General features: G+C 44.8%; 1 protein-coding gene across 1 annotated transcript in view; it reads left to right on the forward strand.

Moving 5' to 3' along the window:
* LOC139546237 (FHF complex subunit HOOK-interacting protein 1B-like) overlaps nucleotides 1-22,189 on the forward strand; it is a 78,539-nt gene that overhangs the window by 9,791 nt on the left and 46,559 nt on the right. The window contains exon 3 of the mRNA XM_071354373.1: nucleotides 17,064-17,568. Coding sequence (XP_071210474.1) covers nucleotides 17,440-17,568 — 129 coding nt within the window. The 5' untranslated portion in view covers nucleotides 17,064-17,439. The remainder of the gene's footprint in view (nucleotides 1-17,063; nucleotides 17,569-22,189) is intronic.

Consider the following 22,189-nt stretch of genomic DNA (forward strand, 5'->3'; position numbering starts at 1 on the left):
TCCCCCCCCCCCCGTCACTACAGTCTGTGTGGCACTAAACGCCCCCCCCCCCCCGTCACTACAGTCTGTGTGGCTCTAAACGCCCCCCCCCCCGTCACTACAGTCTGTGTGGCACTAAACGCCCCCCCCCCCCGTCAATACAGTCTGTGTGGCTCTAAACGCCCCCCCCCCCCCCCGTCACTACAGTCTGTGTGGCTCTAAACGCCCCCCCCCCCCCCCGTCACTACAGTCTCTGTGGCTCTAAACGCCCCCCCCCCCCGTCACTACAGTCTGTGTGGTTCTAAACGCCCCCCCCCCCCCCCCCCCGTCACTACAGTCTGTGTGGCACTAAACGCCCCCCCCCCCCGTCACTACAGTCTGTGTGGCTCTAAACGCCCCCCCCCCGTCACTACAGTCTGTGTGGCTCTAAACGCCCCACCCCCCCTGTCACTACAGTCTGTGTGGCTCTAAACGCCCCCCCCCCCCCCCCGTCACTACAGTCTGTGTGGCTCTAAACGCCCCCCCCCCCCGTCACTACAGTCTGTGTGGCTCTAAACGACCCCCCCCCCCCCCCCGTCACTACAGTCTGTGTGGCTCTAAACCCCCGCCCCCCCCCCGTCACTACAGTCTGTGTGGCACTAAACGCCCCCCCCCCCCGTCACTACAGTCTGTGTGGCTCTAAACGACCCCCCCCCGTCACTACAGTCTGTGTGGCTCTAAACCCCCCCCCCCCCCGTCACTACAGTCTGTGTGGCTCTAAACGCCCCCCCCCCCCCGTCACTACAGTCTGTGTGGCTCTAAAACCCCCCCCCCCCCCCGTCACTACAGTGTATTATGGTTGGCACGGTACCAGTATCAAGATACAATACCTGATTTTCCATGGCAAAAATGAAAACGCAAAGCAGACTAAACTCTTTGTTCTTTTCAAAAAGCTGCTGTATGTAAAATATAGTGGTCTATAGCTTGGATAATAAATATGGTTCTGGGTCACAACAGTAGGACTGTTTTCCTCAGGCAAATATTCCACTTCATGTTTTGTTTTCTCTGAGTATCGCGATACTGGTATCGTGACATCCCTAGTCTCTAAACTCCCCATCTTACTGAAACTACAGTGATGACTCACTGACTGATAGCAGGTCATTTCCATGTCAAATGAAATCTAAGAGTCACTTTTTTTTGTTTATTAATGCATATAGTTACACATTTTTCAACCTTTTTTTCTATAATAAATATTAGGAATAAGAAAATTATTTGATTTCTGGTTAACCAGATGGAAAAGGGGTTTTAGAGAAACGTCTCCCAGACAAACTATTTGAAATACATCAGAACACAATGTTGACATAAAGACCCCTGCCAACTAATATCAACACATATATTTTGTTTTAGAGAAAATATTTTGTCTTGGGTGTGTTTTAGGAAATATTTCCCTGTGCAAAAAACCACAAATATACCTTTCAGATATATTCTAAATTCTCTCCCTCATGAGGGAGGATCATGACATTTAAGAGAGTAACAAGTAAAAGTAGACCTACCAATTAGTTACTTTTTACCAATATCTATTTGGTTTAGTAATTACTAAGTGCTTTAAAATTCTGTTACCAAATCTTTAACGGAATTACTACAATGGGCAATCATAGTAGTTACAAATCACAGTTGTGTCTCCTGCTACTGTCCTCCCTTCCACTGACATACTGTTATGTTGAGCTCATCACTGTTTTCTTTCTATCTGTCCTGGTGGTCAAAACAAAAGTGTGAAAAGAGTCTGGGGAAAAACGCCTGTCTCTCGCTCGCTCTCTTTGACACTTACCCATGATCCACCTCTCGTTCCATTTACTGTAACCAGCATCCTTACTCAATGAGCACCGAACAACACCCAGACTTACATGGACGTTGAAATTCGGTCAGTCCACTTGATTTCAACTTCCACAGATGCCGTTGTTGTTGTTTTTATACGGCCCGGATCCGTTTTAATTAAAACGTCTACAGATGTTGTTTTTTGGTGCCGGACCGGCCTTGATTTGACCCAAACATAGATGTCCATGATTGGTTCAAATTTGGTCCAGTCCACACCGAACCAAATCTGAACCAATCATAGATGTTTATGTTTCACAAGTGTGTAGATTACAGTAAAAGTTGAGCAGAGTATAGTACAGTAGAGTTTCCCAACAGTACAGTAGAGTTTCCCAACAGTACAGTAGTTTCCCAACAGTACAGTAGAGTTTCCCAACAGTACAGTAGAGTTTCCCAACAGTACAGTAGAGTTTCCCAACAGTACAGTAGAGTTTCCCAACAGTACAGTAGAGTTTCCCAACAGTACAGTAGAGTTTCCCAACAGTACAGTAGAGTTTCCCAACAGTACAGTAGAGTTTCCCAACAGTACAGTAGAGTTTCCCAACAGTATACTAGAGTTTCCCAACAGTACAGTAGAGAAGTAGTAGAGAAGAAGCCCCAGACAAACTCATCTGATTCAACTAATTGATTGCTTGGGGGGACTGGAGTAGGCTTGGCAGATATACCGGGGTATTTGGGGAAAAAGCCAAGGGATGGTTTTGAAACTATTTTATTTGAAGTTTTTTATTTATTTTAAAATTTTGAATATTTGTAGGTACTATTTAAGTAAATACCTATAGCCAACTTGTGCAATACGTTAGGAGATAAAGAACATTCTTTTCTCCTGTCACATTTATTATGAAGCTCAGGGTAGTCCCCCAGTCACGTGGTGTTTGTTTACGCCGATGAGACGGGAGCCTTGTGAGTCACTCACTGTTGTGCAGCAGGCGCCTGGTGATCTAATTACAGTATGGAATTCACGACTAAATGTTTACCAGCTTAGATATCTTATTTCTATTAAGTTAACTGTCTAAAATGTTGTGCTACATGCTCTGCAGTCGTAGCATTTGGTTTTTGCTTATTTAGTAGCTTGTTAGCTGTCTAGCTAAGTAGTTAGCTTCTTTCAATATCAAGCATTCGCTTCGTAACAGCAGAGATCTCCCTTCAGGATCAAGAGCCTTTTTCGGCTAATATTTGTTTTTGTGCGTTCAGCAAACTGTGAGTAGCATTTTTTGAGTTACTTGTTTAGGTCAGAAAGTGTACAAAATGTTTGCAATGTGCTAGTTAGCATTTTGTTAGCAATCTCTATGGGATTTTACATGTACTTACTTGTACCATTGCTAACCTTCCGATTACGGTATCAGTGGGGTTTGAAAACAGCACCACATGTGTTCAGTGCCGGGTATTATTTAATATCCTGGTAGGTCAGTAGAGCACACTAGAGTTGAGTATACTCTACTGTACTAAACTGTACTGTACTCTACTGTACTCTGCCGGACTGTACTAAACTCTACTGTACTGTTCTGTACTCTGCCGGACTGTACTAAACTCTACTGTTCTGTACTCTGCCGGACTGTACTGTTCTGTACTTAACTGTACTGTTCTGTACTTAACTGTACTGTTCTGTACTGTACTCTACTGTACTCTGCCGGACTGTACTTTACTGTACTGTTCTGTGCTGTACTTTGATGTCCAAACTTGTGAAACATAGACATCCATGATTGGTCCAGATTTGGGTCTGGTCCGAACCAACCAGATATGGTCTTGTTTTGGGGGAAGGGCTCATTAAAATAAGTCAGTGTGTAGAATTATACCGAAATATTCGAAGGAAGATATTGCATATTTAATACTTTTTTTGTTGTTGTACCTAATTTAGGATACATCACCATGAAAATAATGACATTCAAATTCTTAATTATTTTTTTTTTTGTGTTGATCTGTGCCGTGTCTTGTGGACCCTCCGTTGGTGTGAGCCTGTAGGGTTATTGCTAGCATATTATTGTCAGGGGCTGACTGTTACATGCTATAATAGTAAAATGCCTTTTCATGTAGCCCATAGCCCATATCTCATAGCCCATGAGCTTGAAAATAAAACAATTACTTTGTTCATCCGTAGGCTACACTTACCTTGCTCAACTGTGAACGATGCGCCGTGCATAAATACTACATTCTAAAGTTGGTTACACACAAGGATATAAAATAACAATGAATACTCTAACAAATGTTTGAATACAGACGTCTGTTTGGATATCCAGATTTTCAATTAACCGTGCCCATCCCTATTGAATCAAATCAAATGTATTTATATAGCCCTTCTTACATCAGCTGATATCTCAAAGTGCTGTACAGAAACCCAGCCTTAAAACCACAAACAGCAAGCAATGCAGGTGTAGAAGCACGGTGGCTAGGGAAAAACTCCCTAGAAAGGCCAAAACCGAGGAAGAAACCTAGAGAGGAACCAGGCTATGAGGGGTGGCCAGACCTCTTCTGGCTGTGCCGGGTGGAGATTATAACAGAACATGGCCAAGATGTTCAAATGTTCTCTCTCCCGCTGAAAGGAATGGCCTTTTGTACTCTTCCTCTGTCTGAGCCAAAGGCCGTGCTGCTGTTCTGTGTTATGGATGGAGGTTACCAGGGGCCCGTGCTGCTGTTCTGTGTTATGGATGGAGGTTACCAGGGGCCCGTGATGCTGTTCTGTGTTATGGATGGAGGTTACCAGGGGACCGTGATGCTGTTCTGTGTTATGGATGGAGGTTACCAGGGGCCCGTGATGCTGTTCTGTGTTAGGATGGAGGTTACCAGGGGCCCGTGCTGCTGTTCTGTGTTATGGATGGAGGTTACCAGGGGCCCGTGCTGCTGTTCTGTGTTATGGATGGAGGTTACCAGGGGCCTGTGATGCTGTTCTGTGTTATGGATGGAGGTTACCAGGGGCCCGTGCTGCTGTTCTGTGTTATGGATGGAGGTTACCAGGGGCCCGTGATGCTGTTCTGTGTTAGGATGGAGGTTACCAGGGGCCCGTGATGCTGTTCTGTGTTATGGATGGATGTTACCAGGGGCCCGTGCTGCTGTTCTGTGTTATGGATGGAGGTTACCAGGGGCCCGTGATGCTGTTCTGTGTTATGGATGGAGGTTGCCAGGGGCCCGTGATGCTGTTCTGTGTTAGGATGGAGGTTACCAGGGGCCCGTGATGCTGTTCTGTGTTATGGATGGATGTTACCAGGGGCCCGTGCTGCTGTTCTGTGTTATGGATGGAGGTTACCAGGGGCCCGTGATGCTGTTCTGTGTTATGGATGGAGGTTGCCAGGGGCCCGTGATGCTGTTCTGTGTTAGGATGGAGGTTACCAGGGGCCCGTGATGCTGTTCTGTGTTATGGATGGAGGTTACCAGGGGCCCGTGATGCTGTTCTGTGTTATGGATGGAGGTTACCAGGGGCCTGTGATGCTGTTCTGTGTTATGGATGGAGAATACCAGGGGCCCGTGATGCTGTTCTGTGTTAGGATGGAGAATACCAGGGGCCCGTGATGCTGTTCTGTGTTATGGATGGAGGTTACCAGGGGCCCGTGCTGCTGTTCTGTGTTATGGATGGAGGTTACCAGGGGCCCGTGATGCTGTTCTGTGTTATGGATGGAGGTTACCAGGGGCCCGTGATGCTGTTCTGTGTTATGGATGGAGGTTACCAGGGGCCCGTGATGCTGTTCTGTGTTATGAAAGAGGTTATTAGGGTTGGAGGCTGCTCACCTCAACTCTGACTCCCTGCACCATGTACAGCCCGTTAGAAACAGGGGGAGGGGTGGGGCCAGGGGCCCTCTACCAGGTTTGGGGTCAATTCAAATTGAAGGCAGTCAATTCGGGAAGTAAACTTACAATGAAATGTAATAATTTAAAACATTGCATCGATTTTCAATTACTTCTCAATAAACTGAAAAGGAGAAGCTATGTGAAAAGTTTAACTGACTTGAACTCGAATTGACCCCAACCCTGCCCTCTACACACGAGGGCCTCACGCGACACGGCGCTGGCTCAAAGGTCACCACAAACAGAACATTTTCGGCTCGCTGCTTCCGTGTTTGTGTGTGTTGTAGAAGGGTATGGAAGCGTAGTGCCAGGTAGGTAGGTATGCCTTTTGGATTTCTATGTGTGTCTTAGATAGGCAAATAAATATTGGCCTTTTCACAGGAGGTAGGAGCATCTCAAATGCCTCTGAACTGTGGCTTAATGGGTTTTAGGAGAGCAGGGAATTCAAACTTTTCTTGGACAGTGTACTAGCAAATCTTTCCCCTAACTTCGGACCCCCCCCCCCCCCCTAACTTCGGACCCCCCCCCCCCCAACTTCGGACACCCCCTAACTTCGGACACCCCCCCCCCCCTAACTTCGGACACCCCCCCCCCCCTAACTTCGGACACCCCCCTAACTTCGGACACCCCCCCCCCTAACTTCGGACACTCTAGCGCAGGGGTGTCAAAGTCAAATGGACGGAGGGCCAAATAAAAAATTTAGCTACAAGCCGAGGGCCGGACTGTTCGAATGTTCATTGAAAAAAATTTAAATGCTTTTTTGTGCTTCAAAGTCAGCAAATCGGCGTCGAAAGTCAGCGGCAAGCATACCTATTTTATCAGCCAACTGTGCGCTCGGGAACGCACTGGTAGAGAGCTTCTCTTTCATGGTCTGGCAGCTGGGAAAGTGGCTCAAATTTTCTTTCCGCATCTGCGTCTCCCACAGAGTCAGTTTGGTTTTAAATGCCTTCACTGTACTGTACATATCAGAGATGACATGATCCCGACCCTGCAGCTGCAAGTTCATTGCATTCAGATGACTCGTAATGTCACACAGAAAAGCCATTTCACACAGAAACATTTCGTCTCGGAGTTGTGTTGTGTCTTTCCCTTTGCTGTCCAAGAACAGACAAATCTCCTCACGAAGCTCGAAACATCTTTGAAGCACCTTTCCCTGGCTTAGCCATCGCACCTCTGTGTGATAAGGCAAATCACCATGCTCCGTTTCTAACTCCGTCAGAAATGCCTTGAACTGGCGGTGATTCAAACCTTTGGCTCTGATAAAGTTAACTGTGCGCGTGATGATGCTCATTACATGCTCCATTTTCAAGGCTTTACCGCACAACGCTTCCTGGTGTATGATACAATGATAAGCTGTCAGCTCACCTGTCGCGTTTTCCTCTTGCATCTTTTCCCGTATCTTCGCCACCAGTCCGCTCCTGTGTCCACACATCGCAGGTGCTCCGTCGGTTGTCAAACCCACGAGTTTTTCCCAAGGCAGCTCCATCTCATTTACACAGCAGCCTACTGCTCGGTGCGTCACCGTTGCATTGTGGGAAATGTAGTATTGGTGCGTGTAAAAGATCTGCGGGCTGCCGGCTTGCTGCGGTCTGCGGGCCGGTTCTAATAATAAATCAAGATCATCCCAGGGGCCGTAAAAAACCTTCTCGCGGGCCGGATGTGGCCCGCGGGCCTTGACTCTGACATATATGCTCTAGCGGTTAGTGAAATAAATCCCCTCGAGCTCAACGTTTAAATGGACTGGAAAATAACGGTACGTTTTGCGACTAAAGACACCCTTCCAGCTAGCTGACCACCGATTTACATTGCAATTTATGTAAGTTAGGTTTTGAAAGTTTTCAAAAAAAATGTTAATTATATACACATCTTTTGGGACACTCTGTATATTGTAAAATTAGACTGCGTGACAGACCACACGTCATTTAATATCCAACTTTTTACCTCTGAAATATAGATAACGGATTTCAGGCAAGTAATTCGTTTTTTAACCGGAAGGCTAGTCAACTATCTAGTAAACACTTCGGGCTATGAGGTTGTTTAAAAAAAAAAAAATAATAATAATAAATCTTGTAATTGATCAAAATAGTAAGGTGGCCAATAACTGTATGCAGATAAAACGGGACTTTTTTGTTGTTGGGTAAACCGCTTATCAAAAAGCTGATAGTAGTATTTCCACTGAAATGTCAAACATGCTAATTGCTAACATTAGCTAACATTTTTACGACACCAATAATCACAAAAACATTGATGGCTTAATCACAAGATAACACTGTTGAAGGTTATATATTTCCTGAACGCTGTTGAATATGCCGATTTAATATGAGGTTTGTTATCCTTCCTATCTCACTCTGAGGTGAGTGGGAATGTATGCGTCACTCTTGGTACCACCACTACCGTTTCAGTTCGTCTGGGCCGGGGAACAGAGCTGGAAAGGCAGCAGGAGCATACTGCTGCTTCTCTCTCTTTCTCAAGCTGTATTCTCTCCCTCTACTTTGTCTTCCTCCTTTTAGCAGGGACACAAACTGACATTTGAAACAGCTTTATGTAGTTAGACAAACAGTGGTTGGGGGAGGGTGGGGGGGGGGGTTGTTGGGTTCAGTCAGAGATCCGTTGAAGGGACCCACCCAGCAACAGATGATGTCATTGGAACTTCGGACCAGGAAATGGTCACAGGATGTTCCAGGGGTGTTTTGGTGGAAAGGCAGGACAGGGTAGGGTGGGGCAGGAGGAGCTACCGGCTCTGTTTTGGTTGTTTGAGTCTGTCTGCTGTCAGCTCTTTGACTGACCATTTCAGAAGTTAACGTAAGAGACGCCTTGTGTCCTACTAAGACTTTTGCTTTGTGGTCTGTCTTTCTTTTGACACGATAAACAAAGTTGGAGAAGAAATCCTGTTTTAAATTGTTAATGTTCTCAAGTGCTACTTCATGTTCTGATTCCAGATTTTCTGAAATCAGTATTTTCCCATCTCAGCAGCGTCGTAACCTTGTTTTTGTGCCTAAAGGACAGAGCTGGCTGATGCAATGTGCAGTGACATCCATGAAAGAGATTGATATGCAGCTGAATATGCTGTGATAAATCACAAAGCCTGTGGAAAGGTTGTTGCCTCGGGAATGTGGGAAACGTTGCTGTCGTCTAGGGTTGGGGGCGCGGTCAAACGTTGTCCTATCGTGATATATCGTGCTATTGCACATTTTTCTTTCTGTAATATGAAGGAGCGAATGACGAGTGGATAAACTCACTTTAACATGTATTGCTGGTGAGTGCTAGAGGCGATTTAGTCATTTAGTTCAGTCAGGACACCATCCTGTAATCTAGTCATGGCTCATCCTATAATGACTACCTATGTACACACCTTTTTCTATTCGAATACTGTCTATACACACCATTCATATACACACTGAGTCACGTGGCTGTACCTCCTGACTTCATTTGCACACACTGTATATAGATTTTTCTATTGTGTTATTGTGACTGTACGTTTTGTTTATTCCATGTGTAACTCTCTGTTTGTGTCGCACTGCTTTGATTTATCTTGGCCAGGTCACAGTTGTAAATGAGAACTTGTTCTCAACCGGCCTACCTGGTTAAATAAAGAGGTGAAATTAAAAACATAGAAAGCAGGCAGACAGGCATCGAGGCATTCAGTTACTGTTTGATTGAACGTTAGAATGGACAGAACGAGTGACCTAACCGAATTTGAGTGTTATAAGATCATCGGTGCGAGACGCTCCAGTCCCAGTATCTCAGAAACGTCCGGCCTCCTGGGCTTTTCACCCAGTGTTTACAGAGAATGGTGCGACAAACAAAATAATTGTGTGTATTGTTGTCTATCGAGCAGTCGACTAAATGGGGTCAGTCCTACTATAGTGTATGTACTATTTAGGCACCTGTACTGAGCAATAAGGGAGACTTGGCATCTACCACCCCACTATCATATTAGAGCCATAAGGGAGACTAGACATCTACCACCCCACTATCAGATTAGAGCCATAAGGGAGACTAGACAGCTACCACCCCACTACCACTATCAGATTAGAGCCATAAGGGAGACTAGACAGCTACCACCCCACTACCACTATCAGATTAGAGCCATAAGGGAGACTAGACATCTACCACCCCACTACCACTATCAGATTAGAGCCATAACAGAGACTAGACATCTACCACTATCAGATTAGAGCCATAAGGGAGACTAGACATCTACCACCCCACTATCACTATCAGATTAGAGCCATAAGGGAGACTAGACATCTACCACCCCACTACCACTATCAGATTAGAGCCATAAGGGAGACTAGACAGCTACCACCCCACTACCACTATCAGATTAGAGCCATAAGGGAGACTAGACATCTACCACCCCACTACCACTATCAGATTAGAGCCATAACAGAGACTAGACATCTACCACTATCAGATTAGAGCCATAAGGGAGACTAGACATCTACCACCCCACTATCACTATCAGATTAGAGCCATAAGGGAGACTAGACATCTACCACCCCACTACCACTATCAGATTAGAGCCATAAGGGAGACTAGACATCTACCACCCCACTACCACTATCAGATTAGAGCCATAAAGGAGACTAGACATCTACCACTCCACCCCACTATCAGATTAGAGCCATAATGGAGACTAGACATCTACCACCCCACTACCACTATCAGATTAGAGCCATAAGGGAGACTAGACAGCTACCACCCCCCTACCACTATCAGATTAGAGCCATAAGGGAGACTAGACATCTACCACCCCACTACCACTATCAGATTAGAGCCATAAGGGAGACTAGACATCTACCACCCCACTACTACTATCAGATTAGAGCCATAAGGGAGACTAGACATCTACCACCCCACAACCACTATCAGATTAGGGGGGGTGGTAGTAATGTAGCCTATATTTTAAAACATGTATTTGTCCATGTAAAGGCACCGTCTGTTTTAATAAAAGCAACTATAAGTACTGAGTTTGTCTGATGCATTTAAACACACTGTTTGATCAAATAATTAAGACAAATGACTTGAGGAATCCAGGGATCAAACCGGAGAGTAGAGGATTGCAGTAGTCTAATCTAGAAGTGACAAAAGCATAGATTTATCTTTTCTGCATCATTTCTGGACAGAAACTTTCAGATATTTGCGATGTTATGAAGATGGGAAAAAAAGCTGTCCTTGGAAATATTCTTGATGTGTTCGTGAAAAGAGAGATCAGGGTCCAGAGTAACGCCGAGGTCCTTCACGTTTTTATTGGAGACGACTGTACAATCATCAAGATTAATTGTCAGATCCTGTCAATCATTGTCATCAGACGATGCCTAATGTAAAATCGCCCTACCCTACTGTAATCTTAGTCAACTGTCATCATATGCTGCCTGTTGGTACTCTGTCACAAAGAACAACATTGGAACGTAACTGTTATTTGAAAAGCTTTTGAACTGATTGATAATGTTATTTTTACGTTCTGGGCATTTTTTTTCTCAGTCCCACAAAAGAAAAATGCAACAAAGCGCCTATGCAAAGCCCTCACTGTCACTCACTGCCCTCACTGTCACTCACTGCCCTCACTGTCACTCACTGCCCTCACTGTCACTCAAACTTATTCCAGTGTCTGCCTGCCACTGTAGCCCCTCCCCCCCGGGCGTGCCTAGTCTACTGTAGCCCCTCCCCCCCTGGGCGTGCCTAGTCTACTGTAGCCCCTCCCCCCCTGGGCGTGCCTAGTCTACTGTAGCCGCTCCCCCCCCTGGGCGTGCCTAGTCTACTGTAGCCCCTCCCCCCCCGGGCGTGCCTAGCCTACTGTAGCCCCTCCCCCCTCTAGGCATGCCTTGTCTACTGTAGCTACTGCCTTTACAGGCCTGATTCAGAGATTAGGGAGATGTTTAATTAGAGAACAGTTATGAACTTTTTCAATGCTAGTTCAGGATACTACAGTTATCATGTTTCACATTGGGTTGTTTACTTTACTTCTGGTGCCGCTCTGCACACACACACGCTTTCTTGTTAGCTAGCTAGCCTGTTAGCTAGCTCTGGTCTGTCTCTCTCAAACTCTAGGTGACATCGTGTGTAATGTAATGGAACTGAGTCATGGCCAAGGGCTAGCTCTGGTCCAACGTTCATTATGCCAACTCTCTGAAGTTAAAAGACATTCAAAGTTCCTCTATAGAAGCTATTCCTCCGTAGCTATAATTTTGCAAATTCAGGTCTTGCACGTCATAACAACAAGATGCCCAGCACCTTATTACCCAGAGTTCTCCTCACCCGCAAAGTTTCAGTCACATATCATACCCTACACAACACTTGTGTAAAACATTTTTTTTTTTAATGGTTCTGTTCAGAACAAAGCTATTGGGAAATAATTTTGGTTCCAACCCGAGGTTAATTTAGATATTCTGCACCTAAATGGTGAATCATCCTCCCACGCTCTTTCTGTCCTTTACTCTTTCACGTTCATTCTCTCCTTCTCTTGCTCTCCCTCTCACATGCTTCAGCCCTCTTGTTTTCCCACTCTCCAGCTGTCTCTACTGTACTGACTTAAATGTCCCCATGGTGACAATATGTTGCAGTGTCATGTACACGTTTAAAGTGGCGTTTTTTAAATAACAAAACAAGTTGACAATACAACTTTCATAAGTTACATACCAATAAAAAGAGACAAGAGTGCTGGTCTTACTGAGTCTATAGGAACATTAGCCTGCTGGTCTTACTGAGTGGATAGGAACATTAGCCTGCTGGTCTTACTGAGTCTATAGGAACATTAGCCTGCTGGACTTACTGAGTCTATAGGAACATTAGCCTGCTGGTCTTACTGAGTTGATAGGAACATTAGCCTGCTGGTCTTACTGAGTGGATAGGAACATTAGCCTGCTGGTCTTACTGAGTCTATAGGAACATTAGCCTGCTGGCCTTACTGAGTCTATAGGAACATTAGCCTGCTGGACTTACTGAGTCTATAGGAACATTAGCCTGCTGGTCTTACTGAGTCTATAGGAACATTAGCCTGCTGGACTTACTGAGTCTATAGGAACATTAGCCTGCTGGTCTTACTGAGTCTATAGGAACATTAGCCTGCTGGTCTTACTGAGTCTATTGGAACATTAGCCTGCTGGTCTTACTGAGTCTATAGGAACATTAGCCTGCTGGCCTTACTGAGTCTATAGGAACATTAGCCTGCTGGACTTACTGAGTCTATAGGAACATTAGCCTGCTGGTCTTACTGAGTCTATAGGAACATTAGCCTGCTGGTCTTACTGAGTCTATAGGAACATTAGCCTGCTGGCCTTACTGAGTCTATAGGAACATTAGCCTGCTGGCCTTACTGAGTCTATAGGAACATTAGCCTGCTGGCCTTACTGAGTCTATAGGAACATTAGCCTGCTGGCCTTACTGAGTCTATAGGAACATTAGCCTGCTGGACTTACTGAGTCTATAGGAACATTAGCCTGCTGGTCTTACTGAGTCTATAGGAACATTAGCCTGCTGGTCTTACTGAGTCTATAGGAACATTAGCCTGCTGGTCTTACTGAGTCTATAGGAACATTAGCCTGCTGGCCTTACTGAGTCTATAGGAACATTAGCCTGCTGGCCTTACTGAGTCTATAGGAACATTAGCCTGCTGGACTTACTGAGTCTATAGGAACATTAGCCTGCTGGCCTTACTGAGTCTATAGGAACATTAGCCTGCTGGCCTTACTGAGTCTATAGGAACATTAGCCTGCTGGACTTACTGAGTCTATAGGAACATTAGCCTGCTGGTCTTACTGAGTCTATAGGAACATTAGCCTGCTGGCCTTACTGAGTCTATAGGAACATTAGCCTGCTGGCCTTACTGGGTCTATAGGAACATTAGCCTGCTGGCCTTACTGGGTCTATAGGAACATTAGCCTGCTGGCCTTACTGAGTCTATAGGAACATTAGCCTGCTGGACTTACTGAGTCTATAGGAACATTAGCCTGCTGGTCTTACTGAGTCTATAGGAACATTAGCCTGCTGGCCTTACTGAGTCTATAGGAACATTAGCCTGCTGGCCTTACTGGGTCTATAGGAACATTAGCCTGCTGGCCTTACTGAGTCTATAGGAACATTAGCCTGCTGGCCTTACTGAGTCTATAGGAACATTAGCCTGCTGGTCTTACTGAGTGGATAGGAACATTAGCCTGCTGGTCTTACTGATTCTATAGGAACATTAGCCTGCTGGCCTTACTGAGTCTATAGGAACATTAGCCTGCTGGGCTTACTGAGTGGATAGGAACATTAGCCTGCTGGGCTTACTGGGTGGATAGGAACATTAGCCTGCTGGGCTTACTGAGTGGATAGGAACATTAGCCTGCTGGGCTTACTGGGTGGATAGGAACATTAGCCTGCTGGCCTTACTGGGTGGATAGGAACATTAGCCTGCTGGGCTTACTGGGTGGATAGTAAGGCCAGCAGGCTAATGTTCCTGAGTCGTCACTTCATTCTATTCCTTCTCCTTTAGCAGCTTGGTACACTTCTCCTCACTTCATTCTATTCCTCCTCATGCCAATCTACATGCTAAAGCCTATATCAATCCCTTGAGTGGTGCTATGGTTGGTGTTTGTGGGTAGTAGTTATCAGACCTCAAGTCATCCCAAGTTCCATCTCTACCCCACCCCCTAGAAAGCACCTCTCATCCCAAGGCCCATCTCTACCCCGCCCCCTAGAAAGCACCTCTCATCCCAAGGCCCAACTCTACCCCGCCCCCTAGAAAGCACCTCTCATCCCAAGGCCCAACTCTACCCCACCCCCTAGAAAGCACCTCTCATCCCAAGGCCCAACTCTACCCCACCCCCTAGAAAGCAACTCTCATCCCAAGGCCCATCTCTACCCCACCCCCTAGAAAGCACCTCTCATCCCAAGGCCCAACTCTACCCCACCCCCTAGAAAGCACCTCTCATCCCAAGGCCCATCTCTACCCCACCCCCTAGAAAGCACCTCTCATCCCAAGGCCCAACTCTACCCCACCCCCTAGAAAGCACCTCTCATCCCAAGGCCCACCTCTACCCCACCCCCTAGAAAGCACCTCTCATCCCAAGGCCCAACTCTACCCCACCCCCTAGAAAGCACCTCTCATCCCAAGGCCCATCTCTACCCCACCCCCTAGAAAGCACCTCTCATCCCAAGGCCCATCTCTACCCCACCCCCTAGAAAGCACCTCTCATCCCAAGGCCCATCTCTACCCCACCCCCTAGAAAGCACCTCTCATCCCAAGGCCCATCTCTACCCCACCCCCTAGAAAGCACCTCTCATCCCAAGGCCCATCTCTACCCCACCCCCTAGAAAGCACCTCTCATCCCAAGGCCCATCTCTACCCCACCCCCTAGAAAGCACCTCTCATCCCAAGGCCCAACTCTACCCCACCCCCTAGAAAGCACCTCTCATCCCAAGGCCCATCTCTACCCCACCCCCTAGAAAGCACCTCTCATCCCAAGGCCCATCTCTACCCCACCCCCTAGAAAGCACCTCTCATCCCAAGGCCCATCTCTACCCCACCCCCTAGTGAAAGTCTTAGGCTTAAGGGCCTAATGGTTAATGTTTAGCAACAATGACCTTTGACCTTTGCTTGGTCCCAAACCTCCGGGAGGAAGAGGGAGAGCAGTGGCGTTGAGTACAAAACTCTTGAGTCACGTGTTTCCAAGTCACACTCTGAAACAGACGAGTGACCCTTAGCACAGACAACTTTCCCTCTAACATTTCATAAGAGGTTTTTAATTACAGGCAAAACAAAAACGTTCTAACTTCTGTTCACAGGGAGGCCCCTCCCCGTTTTACCTTGTCCTTACTGGAAGGCATCGTCGGTGCTTTAATCTACCATTTTACTGTATGTATTTATGATGAAGGAATTTATTTCCTATATGTTCATTAACCAATTTAATTATACAAAGCAAACACTCTGTCCGTTTCTAAGAATATGTAAGATCCTTATTTGCATAAAATAGTCAGACCCGTGTCCAAATTAATCAATAGTGTTTATTCTCGAGAGATCTCCCCTTTTAAAAACCACGTACCTCACATTATATATTACAATCAGCGTCATAGAGTCCCTCCCCCTCCCAACGAGGACAAAGCTGATCAAATAGTTAATTCCAACACACTTAAGCACATACCTTACACAACATATCTGCATTATCTCCTGAAATCTCTCCTCAGTTTATTACCACTTAGCTGACAGTTCCACCCCCCCCCCCCCCATACGGAAAAGCCAGAGGGCTTGAACAATTCTCCCTTATCTCCACAGAGTTATAGCTTAGTGGTTCAACCATAGGTTAATGATCCCTTAGGTTTCTTTAGACACACACACATACATTCCTTTCTAACCCCCTACATGCTACCAAACAAATAATCCTAATGGTTAAGTTTCTGGGTAGAATTATTTAATCATTTATCTTAACCCTTGATAAAAATATTCTAACAATTTATTACCAATCTCCGTTGGATATTCATGATTGGCTTTACACTCATTAATATACATTTATTTTTAAATTCATATGCAGTGCTCCCAAATTATAAAATACATCAGCCATATACAAATTTTTACTAAATTAAAACGTACTATATCGATAAAACTACTCCTTGCAGCTTTTAGTATTGTTTTAGTCTCTTTGAACTCTTTCTGTGACATGGGTGTGTTTTTGATTTGAAGGATGTTATTTGAGATTGAACCATTTACATAAAAGCATAATAAGTAAGGTCAACCTTTTTGCTGCGTGTTTTACACTGGAGCATAACATCCCTCCATCAAAATGCATACAACATGAATCCCAAACGTAACTAATAATCTTTTCCAAACAAGTAAAAAAAAATCACCTCTTTTATTAACACATCCTTTCTCTGGAAACGCCGGAAACTTACTGTTGACAACCTTTTTTATGCCAACTTTTAAACTCATCTTCTGCTTGCTCACACAACTGCTTCTCTGTTTGTGCCCACCGGTCAGTGGATTGGAGGACAGGAAGTGACATCACCACAAAGCTCTGTCCTTGAACCCACCTATGTTTTACTATATCTACCACTTTGTGTAGATGGTTGAATGTATACTGTAGGTTCGATGAACTGAATATATAGGTATAGATATATAGAGATATATGTGTGTGTATATATTATTATAAACTGGTTACCAACGTAATTAGAGCAGTAAAAATACATGTTTTGTCATACCCGTGGTATACGGTCTGATGAGGACAGCTTGTCTGTCCAAACGTTGGATATTAAGTTATTATATTATTTCATCTGAGGTAGAGTGTGCGGCTCTCCTTTTAATTTTTCAGGTGTTCTATTCCGCTAGCCAGCACCTCGCCTAAATAGGTGTGCGTTTCTTTCGCCTCTAGATTATACGGTCTGATATACCACGGCTGTCAGCCAATCAGCATTCAGGGCTGGAACCACCCAGTTTAATACAACCCTAACTCTCTAACCTCTGTCTTGTGGTTGTTTCCCTGCAGTGGGTCCTCTACCTGGGAATGGAGTGGTGTCAGCTGCAGACTGGATGACAGGGTCTTCAGGGAGAGCCCACCGCTAATCCGTTACGGTAACACTGACGGCGAGAGACATCCTCACCCCGGCGACCACAACAGAATCGGCCTCTTTTTCTCATCCAACTCTATCTGGACTCTCTCCTGGTCCCCTCTACTGCCCCCCTCCCTCCCTTCCCTCTCCTCCTCTTTCCCTCACCTTCCCTCCTTCCCTCCTCCCATCCTTTTCCCTCTCTCACTCTCTTCCTTCTCTCCTACCCTGTTGTCCATGTGCCAGCGCCTCTCTCCTGCTCCTGTCTGAACCCTGAACATTGACCTCTGACCCTTGATCCCTCTGGAGGTCAGGATGAGCTGGCTGAGCCGGCTGACCCCTCGGGGTCCGGGGGGCAGGTCCAGTAGGAACGTAGCCTCTTCCAGTCCCTGTACTGCTGACCCAGAGACCTGCCTCATGGTGTTTGAGAACCACTGGAGACAGGTGAGAAACTCTGTCTCTGTCTCTCTGTCTCTGTCTCTCTCTCTCTGTTTCTCTCTCTCTCTGTTTCTCTCTCTCTCTGTTTCTCTCTCTGTTTCTCTCTCTCTCTGTTTCTCTCTCTCTCTGTTTCTCTCTCTCTCTGTTTCTCTCTCTCTCTGTTTCTCTCTCTGTCTCTCTCTCTGTCTCTCTCTCTCTGTCTCTCTCTCTCTGTCTCTCTCTCTCTGTCTCTGTCTCTGTCTCTCTCTCTCTGTCTCTGTCTCTCTGTCTCTATCCTCCTCACTTACGGTTGATCTCGGGAACAATGGAATACTCTGTTTGTTGTTTTTGGTAAGTTTGGAAAGTCTGAAAAAAGTTTTGTTACTAGCTAGCTACCTTTTTGCATTTGGATCGCGTGACAATGTGCAGATAACATCTATGCTGGCTGGGTAGCATACAGGTTTTTAGCAAATGTTAGAAAAAGGCTCCTTCACAAAAGATATTGTGTCAAATCAAGTGCTCTTCAAATCCGCTTCCAGATAGCAGAGCTGCTATCTGTCCAGGACTCCTGCCGACCAAGGGTCTGATGAGCTGCTTGGCGTAGCAGCTAGCCTAGGTGCCACTATTAGCTGCCTATCAAGCTAGCGGGGTTTCCTTGAGGGCTTGAACACCTTGTGACCTTGTAGCTGGGAGAGGGGATTGTCCCGTGCTTGTAACTGTCTAGATCACTGCTGTTTGTTGCATTTTCCATCTTCCCTGCGACATGCCCTGTCTGTAACTGTGAGGAGTAACCGCGTAGCCTACGTTGCTACCATGACAAAGACCAAAGCCGGTGGGAGTACCGTTGAGGACAGTGGTGTGTCTCTATCAAAGGACTTCTGTAGGCAGTTGTTACAACAACAAGATAATTGCTTCAAGTGTTGTGTCCAAATACTGGTGTAGTCAACTAATATAAGAATGGACGACCTGACCAGAGAGGTCCAGGACCTGATGAACAGTTTGCGGTTCTCCCAGGGTCAACTCGATAAGTTTAAACTAGGAGAACAGCAAGATGACGACAATCTGTAAGTCATTGAGAGATGACATAATTTCTCTGTGAATCCATGATAACAATGACGGGGGGAACAACACATCCGCCCATTGATCCTCAACGCGGGTGCCCCTCAGGGGTGTGTGCTTAGTCCCCTCCTGTACTCCCTGTTCACCCACGACTGCGTGGCCAAACACGACTCCAACACCATTTAAGTTTGCTGACGACACAACAGTGGTAGGCCCAATCAACGACAACGATGAGATAACCTACAGGGAAGATGTCAGAGACCTGGCAGTGTGGTGCCAGGATGACAACCTTTTCCCTCAACGTGAGCAAGACAAAGGAGTTGACGTGGACTACAGGAAAAGGAGTGCCGAAACAGGCCCCCCATTCACATCGACGGGGCTGTAGTGGAGTGGTTCGAGAGATTCAAGTTCCTTTGTGTCCACATCACCAACAAACTAACATGGTCCAAGCACACCAAGACAGTCGTGAAGAGGGCACGACCTATTCCCCCTCAGGAGACTGAGAAGATTTGGTATGGGTCCTCAGATCCTCAAATGGTTCTACAGCTGCACCATCGAGAGCATCCTGACCGGTTGCATCACCGCCTGGTATGGCAATTGCTCGGCATCTGACCGTAAGGCGCTGCAGAGGGTACTGCGTACGGCCCAGTACATCACTGGGTCCAAGCTTCCTGCCATCCAGGATCTATATACTAGGCGGTGTCAGAGGAAGGCCCAAAAAATTGTCAGACTCAAGATACCCAAGTCATAGACTGTTCCCTCAGCCTGATCAACTCTATATGAAGGAGATGTGTTGCTCTGCATGAGGCAAATGATCACACCAGATACTTCCTGGTTTTTCTGATCCACACTCCTACTTTTTTTTTTTTTTTTTAAAGCTATTGTATCTGTGACCAACAGATGCATATCTGTATTCCCAGTCATGTGAAATTCATAGATTAGGGCCTAATGAATTTATTTAAATTGACTGATTTCCTTCTGAACTGTAACTCAGTAAAATCTTAGAAATGGTTGAATGTTGTGATTTACAGTTGCCAAATAACTTTTAAATCTAGCATGTAGGACCTGTTTCAAATGATCACTTTTACGCTCAACAGAACCACTTAATATGCTCAACAGAACCACTTCATACGCTCAACAGAACCACTTCATATGCTCAACAGAACCACTTCATATGCTCACTCACTCCAGAATGGACTTTTCTTTCTATTTTATTCAGCGAAGTTCAATTATATTCTTCTTACTATAAAATCATATATAATAATAGCATGGGACTTATAAGCCCATTTTGTCAGCTAAATGAACAAGCCTACAGTCTATATCATAGCCAGATAACATACAGTATCTAGTCTGATAAATGAACAAGCCTACAGTCTATATCATAGCCAGATAACATACAGTATCTAGTCTGATAAATGAACAGGCCTACAGCCTATATCATAGCCAGATAACATACAGTATCTAGTCTGATAAATGAACAGGCCTACAGTCTATATCATAGCCAGATAACATACAGTATCTAGTCTGATAAATGAACAAGCCTACAGTCTATATCATAGCCAGATAACATACAGTATCTAGTCTGCTAAATGAACAGGCCTACAGTCTATATCATAGCCAGATAACATACAGTATCTAGTCTGATAAATGAACAAGCCTACAGTCTATATCATAGCCAGATAACATACAGTATCTAGTCTGATAAATGAACAAGCCTACAGCCTATATCATAGCCAGATAACATACAGTATCTAGTCTGCTAAATGAACAGGCCTACAGCCTATATCATAGCTAGATAACATACAGTATCTAGTCTGCTAAATGAACAGGCCTACAGTCTATATCATAGCCAGATAACATACAGTATCTAGTCTGCTAAATGAACAGGCCTACAGTCTATATCATAGCCAGATAACATACAGTATCTAGTCTGCTAAATGAACAGGCCTACAGTCTATATCATAGCCAGATAACATACAGTATCTAGTCTGCTAAATGAACAGGCCTACAGTCTATATCATAGCCAGATAACATACAGTATCTAGTCTGCTAAATGAACAGGCCTACAGTCTATATCATAGCCAGATAACATACAGTATCTAGTCTGATAAATGAACAGGCCTACAGTCTATATCATAGCCAGATAACATACAGTATCTAGTCTGCTAAATTAACAGGCCTACAGTCTATATCATAGCCAGATAACATACAGTATCTAGTCTGATAAATGAACAGGCCTACAGTCTATATCATAGCCAGATAACATACAGTATCTAGTCTGATAAATGAACAAGCCTACAGTCTATATCATAGCCAGATAACATACAGTATCTAGTCTGATAAATGAACAGGCCTACAGTCTATATCATAGCCAGATAACATACAGTATCTAGTCTGATAAATGAACAAGCCTACAGCCTATATCATAGCCAGATAACATACAGTATCTAGTCTGCTAAATGAACAGGCCTACAGTCTATATCATAGCCAGATAACATACAGTATCTAGTCTGATAAATGAACAAGCCTACAGCCTATATCATAGCCAGATAACATACAGTATCTAGTCTGATAAATGAACAGGCCTACAGTCTATATCATAGCCAGATAACATACAGTATCTAGTCTGATAAATGAACAGGCCTACAGTCTATATCATAGCCAGATAACATACAGTATCTAGTCTGATAAATGAACAAGCCTACAGCCTATATCATAGCCAGATAACATACAGTATCTAGTCTGATAAATGAACAGGCCTACAGTCTATATCATAGCCAGATAACATACAGTATCTAGTCTGATAAATGAACAAGCCTACAGCCTATATCATAGCCAGATAACATACAGTATCTAGTCTGATAAATGAACAGGCCTACAGTCTATATCATAGCCAGATAACATACAGTATCTAGTCTGCTAAATGAACAGGCCTTCAGTCTATATCATAGCCAGATAACATACAGTATCTAGTCTGATAAATGAACAGGCCTACAGTCTATATCATAGCCAGATAACATACAGTATCTAGTCTGCTAAATGAACAGGCCTACAGCCTATATCATAGCCAGATAACATACAGTATCTAGTCTGCTAAATGAACAGGCCTACAGCCTATATCATAGCCAGATAACATACAGTATCTAGTCTGCTAAATGAACAGGCCTACAGTCTATATCATAGCCAGATAACATACAGTATCTAGTCTGATAAATGAACAAGCCTACAGTCTATATCATAGCCAGATAACATACAGTATCTAGTCTGCTAAATGAACAGGCCTACAGCCTATATCATAGCTAGATAACATACAGTATCTAGTCTGCTAAATGAACAGGCCTACAGCCTATATCATAGCCAGATAACATACAGTATCTAGTCTGGTAAATGAACAGGCCTACAGTCTATATCATAGCCAGATAACATACAGTATCTAGTCTGGTAAATGAACAGGCCTACAGTCTATATCATAGCCAGATAACATACAGTATCTAGTCTGATAAATGAACAGGCCTACAGTCTATAACATAGCCAGATAACATACAGTATCTAGTCTGATAAATGAACAGGCCTACAGCCTATATCATAG

The sequence above is a fragment of the Salvelinus alpinus genome, chromosome 20 (assembly GCF_045679555.1).
Source record: "Salvelinus alpinus chromosome 20, SLU_Salpinus.1, whole genome shotgun sequence".
In the NCBI taxonomy this organism is placed as follows: Eukaryota; Metazoa; Chordata; class Actinopteri; order Salmoniformes; family Salmonidae; genus Salvelinus; species Salvelinus alpinus.